General features: G+C 26.2%; 1 protein-coding gene across 1 annotated transcript; it reads left to right on the plus strand.

Annotated features, from left to right (window-relative positions):
* Nucleotides 1-828: 828 nt before the first annotated feature.
* Nucleotides 829-2657, plus strand: LOC137826424 (uncharacterized). The gene is made up of 2 exons (XM_068632383.1): nt 829-1272; nt 1972-2657. Exons 1-2 carry the CDS (start codon nt 1143-1145, stop codon nt 2340-2342), a joined length of 501 nt encoding a protein of 166 aa, XP_068488484.1. The 5' UTR covers nt 829-1142; the 3' UTR covers nt 2343-2657.
* Nucleotides 2658-11153: the final 8496 nt, after the last annotated feature.

Here is an 11153-nt window from a genome sequence, read left to right on the forward strand (position 1 = left end):
TACCAAAATAAATAACATTCCCAAAATTTCATGTTTGATGTTTTGTTAGTTGTTTAATTAATTAACATAAATTAGATTTGAGGATTAACATAACCCTTTTACTTAAAGTTAATTATTGGATTAACAAATATGAGGATCTTTATACTTAATTGTTTCATCAAGATGATCATTTGGTGCTAAAGAACTTGGTTTCAAACTTACTTTTAAAAATAACTTGGTTTGTGAGTTGGTTTCAGTGGTGGTTGGGTCATCTTAACATGATTTTTTGGTATATTAGAATAGCTAAAAAAACCTATTTAAATAATTTAAAATTTTGCAAACTCGTGAAATCCACACATTAAACCAGATTAGGTAAATTAACCCATGTAAACTCACAATTATAAATTGTCCAAAACTTTACCTAGTACAAGGGACTAAATTAATATGAACAACTTGTGTTCCGTGACTCTATACCTACCTACCCTTAACAACGGTTAACGATTTTTTTTTATATATAGAAATTTGAAAATAAGCCTTTTTTATAATTTTAATATGTTTTGAGTAAAAAATTTATATTTTCAATTCTTTAATTAATTTTCTATAAATGATAATAAAAAAGAATCCAAGTTAATTTTAATTATGTTATTTTGAATATAAAATAAATTGAAAGAGTAATATTTCAGACCTCTCATTAACATTAATAATACTTATATTAATAAAATTAATTTTTATTTAATATTTTTTGAATAGTGAATGAATACCTGTATTCATAAATAATTGAAAAAAAAAAGCATCAACATTTAACAGAGCAAATATCCCTCTATATAGGTAACTCTAAAGAGATTTTCTAAAGGAGTGAGAATTGAATTTTTGTACCTAAAAGACAGTGCTTTTGGGAAGAAATGAAACTGCAGCATGAGCTTGGTTATGTATGTGTGGATTCCAGTGCATGCTATAGCTCTTGTGATATGTTGATAAGCTCTACCAAGGTATCTTAACTACAATCTGTAGACACCAACTACTAATATCAGCCAAGGACCCCTTTCATTTAATGTCCTCACTTCATTGTTTCTTCTATTTATAACCTCCAAACTTACCACTTCCTCTTCAATTTTCCTTTCCCTTTTTCCATATATTTGTCAGCTTCTTCTTCCTCATAGCTCATGGCTTCTGTTCAACTTATCACAGTTCTTCTCCTTGCCTTAGCCCTAGCTAAATTTGACCCCTCAACATGCCAAATACTACAAGGCAAAGTCTCCTGCGTTGACTGCACTCTTAACTATGACTTATCTGGTTTGTCAACTTTCATGCATCATCTTATTTTAGTCTTCTGAAGGTGTTTTTTATTTTGGTGTTTGTGATGTTATGGGGGTTTTAACTGGTTTTGGGTTATGTACATACATAATCTGTATTTTGTATTAGGGTTCAGATATCAATATTTCACCTTTTTTTTTCCTTATAAAAGAAATTACTTGCTTTACTTAGATTTAAACAATTTTTTATCTATTACTCTACTTCTTAGCCAAATAGCACGGCTATGTTTTGTTTATTTTAGTTTTTTACTGTGATGCCAACAGGTTTAAACCAAAAAATCTTTTGCACATTATCCACATTTTCTACTATTAAGGATGCTGATAGGTATTTTTTGTTGGCGTGAATCAAGACTAGTCATGTTTTAATTGCTAGCAGTTTCTTGCAATAACAGGAATAAAATATGCAAAAAAATTAGGCACTCATAATAACCTTTGGTTCTGGTTATTGTGTTCTAGAGTGGTATGTTTCTGGTTTTTAGTAGCAAGTTGGTTAGAATTTGTATAAGGTTGTACAACCCTAGGAATAAAAGATGTGTGAATATATGTGCAGGGATTTCATTCTTTCTTTTCTTATTTAAGGTTTTGGTTCGTCTAGTGTAACTATATAAAAGCCTTTTACACGACATTTGAGTTTTGAAAGTGTGTTCTAGGAATCATATATGGTTGTTTGATGTTTCAGATGTGAAGGTGTCAGTGAAATGTGATGGTGTGAAAAAACTGGGTGTGGCTACTACAGAAAATGATGGTTCCTTCAAGGTTGAGCTTCCCTCAGACAAAGGGAATTGCCTTGCAAAAGTCCTTGGTGGACCAGTTCAGCTTTATGTCTCAGGGAAGGACCAGATATCAGAAATTGTGAAGGGCAAAGAGCAAAACAGCTACACCATTTCCACTCCTCTTATTTTCAGGACATCATGCCCCCCAAGAACAAGTTGCAAGGGTGGGACAAAGGTTGGTTCTTCCAAAACTGTGGATCTTCCTCTCCCTCCAGAGTGGGGTTTGGCACCAAGTAGCTACTATGTTCCTTTCTTCCCTATCATTGGAATACCTTGATCATTATGTGTTCAAGAGACTTCAGGTGATTTGCAGTCACTTTATAGAGAAAAATAGACCATTTCTATGGTCCTGCTTGTTGTTACATATGATTATAGATGTGATATCATATGTAGTGTGAAAGATAATGCCACATATAGTTGTGGTGTGCTATGTAGTGTCTCATAGTTTGTGAGGAAAGTTAGTTTCTCAACTTATGTTACCTTGTTGCTCATCATAAAACTGTTTTCAGTTTTTTTTTCCTTCTCTTCTCTTACAAAATTGTAATTTTTTAGTGCTTATAAATATATCAAATTATAATTTAGTTCTTTACAATTTATATTCATTACTGTCTTTTAAGGAAAGTGCATGTTGTTGCTATCGTAAATCTGTTTCTATTAATGATATTTGCTACCAAATGATACGAAATATCTAATGAAGTGATTATGAGTCAAAAGCTATCATATTTTCCAAAAATAAAATAACGTCTGTTCTGGTTTCTGACACAGCCAGCAAGGCAATACCTTACCATAGAAATGGAATTGTATGAGATGTGAAAATGGGACCACGACCAATAATTAAATTCTAAAGAAGCAACTTTCACTATCCAAACATCTTCTCTAGATTTTAGATTCATTAGAAATAAAGAAACTTTAGGAAATTAATAAATAAATTTTATAAAATATTTTATAATATATAAGTGGATGTATTTTTTATAAAAAAAAATAATTAAATTAAAAATAGATGTGATTGTCATCTTGTATCTTATGAATTGATTTATAATTGATTAAAAATAAAAATATTTCATGATATATATGATATATAAATATGTATAATTTTTCATCTTATAAATCAGTTTATAATTAACTAAAAATAAAAATATTTTATGGTATATAAGTAAATATAATTTTTCATCTAATAAACTAATTTTTTTATAAAAAAAAGTAACTTTGATGTTGTTCCTTTCCCCAGTCGTATTTTGAATGCTTATTTATTAACATATATTTTGAATATGTTTTCTTAATTGTTTTTCAATTCCGAATGCCCAATATTTGACCTTGAGTTTACATTAATTATATGAAGGTACGATAGGTGCGGATTGCATTTCCTGAATCCCACTTCATAAGAACGCATTAATTTCTCCAACTAAAGTATTAAATGAGATTTTATGTACAAGTTTTGGGTAGAACATTACACTTACAATGCCATAACTTAAAATATATACAGAATTTATTAAATTCTTAGATTAAAGAAAAGTCGAGTTGATATTTTTTTTTATCAAGAAAAAAATAAGATAAATAGAAGTTTACTACCGGTTACTGAATGGTCAAATGATCAATGGCCTTCCGGTCAATTTAAGTCCAAAGAGAAACCTTAAACCTTCATTTAATTAATGCTAAATCAGTTTATTAGCAAAGCATGATTAAAGTGTAATTGTCCTCCTTTTTTGACCCAACAAACGGGCTCGTAACAGCAAAGGTCTAAACCAAAAGGTATAAATAGCAGAGACATTCATATGTTAAAGGTAATTTTTCTCTCTCAACTTTTACCTGTATATTCTACTCGGACAAACTTGATCCCCCAATCATTCGATGGGAAGCGTAAGACTTGACTAGAAGACCATTAAACTTGAAGGTCAAGAAGACCAGAAGGTAGAATAAGTTACTTTAAGTAAAAAATAAAAAAATTCATACAAAAATCCTATAACTCCTCAAAATATTTGTACTCCTAGAAAAACAAATCAAGTCTTTCATCCAAAACATGTGTTATTAGGATGCTTTTCGATGAGCTGTAGACAGAGAGTTTATAACAACTACTCAAACATAGTTTGATACAACCCAACTCGACAAGCAGATGACCTAGGACACAACAAACACTTCACAATTAGGTCAGTCATAACAGCATACAAAACCAGGTCCCACCAAACCTCAAGAGAGCCTCAATAGAAGAACCAGACATGGATCGAAATATCAACTGTTCCTCCTTCTAGTCTTTTTACAAGACAAGTTTAAATAAATAATTTGGGCTCACTTTGGGGGTTCCAATAGAAGAATAAGCTAGATTAGGGTGTATTTAGTATTTTTTGGGCTTATAGCCAACCCAACAACACCTCCATGTGCCACCCCATGTACACTCCTTTAACCTAGCTTATAGAAACCTACCATATAGTGCGGTTTTGACCTAGGATTGACCTAGCCACCCCTTATATTTCCCTCCTCTCACTCTTGTCTATCAAGGCACCTTCTCATATAAATAGGGTGTATTGCCTCATGTATTAGACATTTGATTTTAAATATAGAAGAAAAATTATTCTTGAGTGATTAGTGAGCTTTCTCTCCTAAATTGTTCTTGGGTCTTATCTTGTGAGTAGTGCACCTCAAGTGGCGGCTCCTCATCAATCATCTTGAAATTTCCTCACCTTCCAAGTGGCGTGATCATCCCCTTCATCCCTATAAGCTTTCTTATCTTTTCTCTCTATTCCTTTTCTTCATTGCGCCATCATCCTTCATCTTTATGTCTTGTTATCTTCTTTTGCCATTCGATTTTCACTTCTTTTTTCATTTTTTTCATTTAATTCCACGAGTTATCATTATCATATTCACTCTATAATTCTGTTTTTCTTTTTTGCTCTCTAGAAGAGAATCTTCACACTTACTTAACCACTTAGTTAAGTTCGTGTCCAGTGGCAATCTTTGTTGAGCTTATCACCATAATTGATAATCAAAAACTCATACACAAGAGAGTAACCCATAAAATGTGCAATCCTAAATTCAACTCACATCATAGTTGCTACCAAAGACATTTATACTTAATACAATTGAAGGGAGCACAAACGGAAGTTTTTTACACGTGTCACAACCACTTTTTTTTAAATAAAAAATACTGCAAGAGGAAGTTTTACATGTGTCGCTCATACGACCATTCTGAAGGGTTGAGTGGTTCACAACTAGCCCAATGCTCAGAAGGCCTTTCTTCACGCTTTAATGGAAGATAGTTGATCCAATTATGAATGCATTATTAGGGTTTCAATTTGGATGTTTTTCTGCAACTATGTTTGCAGACAAATTTGCAAAACAAGCACAGAGCACATAAACAATGAAATTTTTTGAATTTGAAATTTTAGTCCGGATGAATTGTGGCGTCGTTTTTGTGCTACGTATACCTTTTCTTCTGGATCAATTTGGCACTGCATTTTGCATTTTGCACTATCTTCAACCTTCAATTTTTCTGCTTCTCATTCGTCTCTTGGATGCATTTCATATTGATCTTCATTCGATTTCATTATTTGTTGCGTGCTATTCTCATTCTATTGTTGGGTGCATTTCATATTCATGTTCTTCTGTTATATTCTGTCAAATGTATTCTTTATTGCATTTCATACATTTTTACTTCCTCATTTTTTTCTTCTATTAATTTAGATTATGCACATTGATATGGTCGTGTGCGTTTTTTTTACAGTTAATGATTTTGTCGCATGTATTTTTTTCTGCATTTCATATGGATGTTCATGGTGTTTAGATTATTTAGAAATGCTGTTTAGGATTATTCTAACTGAAACTATTTTGTTATGTGTATGTAGGGGTGGGCAAAAAAATCCAATTATAATAAAACTGCTCTATTTTTACATTGATCCAATCCATTTAATATCCATTTGTTTAAATTTAGTTTTTATATTGATCCACATTTTATCAATTTTCTGGATCAGATATCCATTTTACTTAAATGGATTTTAGAAACTAGAAAATCCAGATTTTCAATCTGTATTTAATTCCTCTACACCGTATGACCTCCAGTAACTCTTTCACGTGCATATACTTCTCCATTCTTCTTCCTTTTTCATTTATACTTTATTATCCTTTTTTTTTTAATTCTTAGAATAATTTATTTCTATTATTGTTATTTTCTTTTGTTAAAACTAAAGTTCTTTCTATAAAAAAAACTTAAAGGTCACAAAATCATATATTAAAATTTAAAAAAAAAATTGTCTGGATTTTTTACTCTTTTTTTTTTCACAGACAAATTTTTTATTTTATTTTCTTCAATTAAGTATTGTATAAATTTGCACTTGTCTCCATGTATATACACTTGAGAGAGACCATATGCAAACAGTAATATACCAAAAAATTTTATCAAAAAATATATTTACATTTAAAGGATATTCTATACAGTAAAATATAAATTCAATGGTTGATTTTTCGCTCATTACTTTAGCAATAAAATTAAAAAAATCACCAATTTTATGTCTAGTTTGTAATTGTATACAATTACTTTTTCTGTATCACTGAAACTGTAATGTTAATTTTTAGTATTATTAAATTATAATTTTATTATATTTTCTTAATATTTATATGATATTAATTTTTTTTACATCTTATTATATTAATATTATAGTAAGTTTTTAGAAAATATAGATTTAATTTAAAAATCCAATTTAATTTATTTTTTTTTATAAAAATATGGATTTAGATTTAAAATCTGATAAAAATATTTGGATTTGGATTGGATATGAATTATATTTTACAAAATCCAATCCATAGTGCAGTTTTGTATTTGTAAGCTTTTAAAGTTTGACAATTTTATATTCAAACATTTATTCCTGTTTTGAGGAGAAGGAAGGATTACTAGAACAGTAGTTATAATTTTTGATATTATTAAATTATAATTTTATGATATTTTTTATATTTATATAATATTTATTTTTTTGCATAATTTTATATTAATATTGTAATTTTTTTTTTAAAAATATAAATTTAAAATTTAATTAATTGTTTTTATAAAAGTGTGGATTTGGATTTGATTTGAATTGGATTTGGATTTATAAAAATTCAAATTGATTTATAAAAAAATATGGATTTGGATTTAAAATCTAATCCAAATATTTGGATTTAAAATTAGTTTTATAAAAAATATGGATATGGATTTAAAATCCATTCTAAATATTTGGATTTGGATTGAATTTTGTTGAAGTGAATACTTGCTTTACTACCAAATCCTAAATACAGTACAACCCTAATGAGCTACCTACCAGGTGATCAAGCATACAATCCTAAATTATTTAATGTCCCACTTAAAAAAATTACCTCAAATAAATAAAATTTCTAAATTTTTCAAAATTCTAAATAAATATAAATCCAAAAAAATTTAATGTCATTTTTAAATAAAAATCGAAAATCAATAAAATTCCTAAATTATTCAAAATTATAAATAAATAATATCCTAAATTATTTAATGTCATTCTTAAAAAAAAAATCTAAATAAAATCAATTTCTAAGTTCTATATTATTACAAATTCTAAATTATTTTATTTCTTACTTGAATAATAATCTAAAATGAATAATATTTCTAATATTTTTAAAATCTTAAATAAATACAAAATTTAAATGATTTAGTGTTCTACTTAAATAAAAATCTGAAATCAATTCAATTCTTAATTTATTTAAAATATTAAATAAATACAAACTCTAAATCATTTAATGTCATATTTAAATAAAATTACAATAAATAAAATTCTTAAACTATTTAAAATTATAAACAAATACAATTATTTTATTATTGAATATCATAATTAAATAAAATTATATAATAAACAAAACTCTTAAATTATTCAAAATTTTAAACAAATACAAATTCTAAATTATTTAATATTCTACGTAAATAACATATTTGAAATAAATAAAATTATTAAATTATAAAAAAACTTAATAAAAAATAATTTTAAATTATTTAATAAAAAATTTAAAATATCCAAAATTTAAGATAAACACAAATTCTAACTTATTTTACTTCATACTTACCTAGAAATCTCAAATAACTAAAATTTTAAGTTTTTTAAAATCCTTAATAAATACAAAAATCTGAAATGATTTTATTTCCAACTAAAATAAAAATCTAAAATAAATAAAAATTTTATGTTTTTAAAAGTCATAAATAAATAAAAATTCAAAAATTTGTAATATTATTTTCTTAAATAAAAATCAAAAGTCAATAAAATTTCTAAATTATTCAAAATTCTAAATAAATTTATATTCTAAATTATTTAATTATATTCTTAAATAAAAATTAAAAATTAAAAAAATTTGTAAGTTTTTCAACATCCTAAATAAATATAAATTCTAAGATATTTTATTTCCTACTTAAATAATAATCCAAAATAATTAAATTTTCAAAAAATTCAAAATTCTAAGTAACTAAAATCCTAAATTATTTAATGTCCTACCTAAATTGAGCAGCCTAACATATTACGGGCCGAATGAGCCACGTCACTTGGTATCATTGGTTGACCGATTGGGTGATCAACCACATTACGGATTGAATGAGCCACATCACTCAACATCATTGACCGATCGACCAGGTGATCAAGCACAGTAAAGAACAAATTGACAAATAAATGACAAGAAAACATCATATAAATCAAGGTAACCTCTCTACAAATCTGAGTCACGCCCCGTCAAATCTTGGTGACACTCTAAGAAATCAGCTAACACTAGTTTATTGAAGATATGTGTTAGATACAACCCATGAATCAAATGGTCATTACCAAACACTATAAATAAACCTTCTACAAAGATTAATGTACGTTTTGATCAATTACGTCATACACTCTTAATACAGAGTACTTACTTGATTGTCGGAGAACCTTCTACAGGTTAACTCTCAAACGAGCACCAAGGAGGAACGACCGAGTACGAGAGAATGAGTACGAAAAGAGTAAGGATAAGCGACCAAGACATCAACGATGATTGTTACTGTTAGTTCCAGTTACAGGTACTATCTATGCCCATTTTAGTTTATACAAGTACACACACATACATACATATATATATATATATATAATTATATAAATTATATTACATTTTTATACAAAACAATAAAATAAAATGCACCAAATAAATCAACAAAACTTGAAGAAGGATGAGAGAATTTTTATATGTTAAATGACTTCAAAGAAGACGATAAGATTGTTTTAGAATCAGAGGTTAACATATCAAATAATCAAATTCGAGTTATTTACTTGGTTGAATTTTTTTTTTTACATAATTGTTTATTATTACTTATTTTTCTTAAAATTTGTCTTTAAAAATTTATTTATTTACATGTATTATTCATGTTTATGTATTGTTTATTTAATTTATATTCATTTTAGCATGTTTAATTTTATTTTGTTTATTCATGTTTATGTATTGTTTATTTAATTTATATTCATTTTAGCATGTTTAATTTTATTTTGTTTAGTTGTAAACACGAATGTTTATTCTTATATATTAATATTTGTTTTGTAGTTTTATTTATTTATTTATTTATATATATATAATTATATAAATTACATTTTTACTTTTTTATAATTTATATTGCACGTGCTAATTAATTAGTAATATTTGAAAAAATTTATTTGAAAAAAAAATTAATAAATAAATAATCCTGTATAGTTTAACTTTCGTGCATTGTACGGGTTAAAAAACTAGTTTACTACAAAACACTAGATTACTGGCACAAACCAGAAATCATACACTTTAGATTTGATTTCCTAAGACTGACTCTGCTTCTGTTTACTACAAAAGTTTTTTCTCTGTTTTGCTCCTATGCCACCATCTACCATGCAGATCTTCCCATCTAACTTCCTCCATACTAATTGAGTTGGTATGATATAACTCATTTACATTTAATTCGAAAATTATTGATTTTGTTTGCAAAACAATGGATTCAATAAATTAATTTATTTATAAGTAAACTCATTATTGAAAAAAAATTATAACTAATAAAATATAATATGTAAAATTAAGACTTAATAACTAATAATTTTATATAATTTATTTATTCCGCAAGAAATTAAAGAATTCAAAATATTACATTGATTATCCATTCCAATTTTTTTTAGTTTTTTTTTTCTATTTTTCCATCAACTTTTTAAATGTTCATATAAAACATAGCATATAGTAAATTAAAAAAGATAAAAAAAATTAATTTAATGTTATTTTTATAATTAAATAAAATTTCTTTCAATTTTTATAAGTTATTGATTCGATTGAAAATTAAAAAAAAACTAATTTTAAAAATTAAAAATAATTAGTTATTAACTAAATTAGATATTATTTATAAATTAAAAAAATATTAATATCTATAATAATTTATATTATTAATAAAAAAAATTATAAAATAATTTTTAAATTGATATCTAATTAGTTACTATTTATTTTATTCATAATTCTTTTGATTTATAAAATAATATTTAATTTCATTATAATTAGTTATTTTTTGTTTTAAAAAAAATATTTTTAATTAATAATATCTAGTAGTTGAGTTATCTAAATTCAACCGGATAACCTAAGTAAATAAAGTCTCTTTTTCATCATTATAAAATTTATCTATTTTTTTCCATCCAACTTTATATTCGTTAAAAGTAACTTTTGGGTATATTTTTATTTTTTTATCTCTATGCCTACTCTTGAGGGAAGGAAATATGCCAAACTCTATAAATGTCAAATCTTTAACATTTGTTTATACAAAAATCACTTTTTTGATTGATTTCCACATACAATGCACTTTAATCATTTTCAAACGTTAAATCATTACTTAGTCATAGATACATGATTACGTTTTGTATTAGGCAAAGTGAAACGCCGAATCAAATAGTTGTGTGTTTTGTTCAAAGCAACACACTCAACGACATGTTTATTAGTGCATTTAGTTTGGTTAGGTTTGAAATAATCAGTTTTAACAAATTGATTTCTGTAACACCTAAAAATAACATCATATCATATGTAAACTTTAATAAATTATTTAATTTATGTATAAAATCACTTATTTACAAATGAGAGAAATGAAAAATTATCA

This window comes from Phaseolus vulgaris, chromosome 11 (assembly GCF_051622355.1).
Source record: "Phaseolus vulgaris cultivar YP4 chromosome 11, ASM5162235v1, whole genome shotgun sequence".
Taxonomy (NCBI): domain Eukaryota; kingdom Viridiplantae; phylum Streptophyta; class Magnoliopsida; order Fabales; family Fabaceae; genus Phaseolus; species Phaseolus vulgaris.

Bases quoted from the DNA above. Each gene is read 5' to 3' on its own strand.
- LOC137826424 (XM_068632383.1), top strand. From the start codon at position 1,143: ATGGCTTCTGTTCAACTTATCACAGTTCTTCTCCTTGCCTTAGCCCTA. The intron at 1,273-1,971 runs GTTTGTCAACTT...TTGATGTTTCAG, and splicing joins TCTTAACTATGACTTATCTG to ATGTGAAGGTGTCAGTGAAA.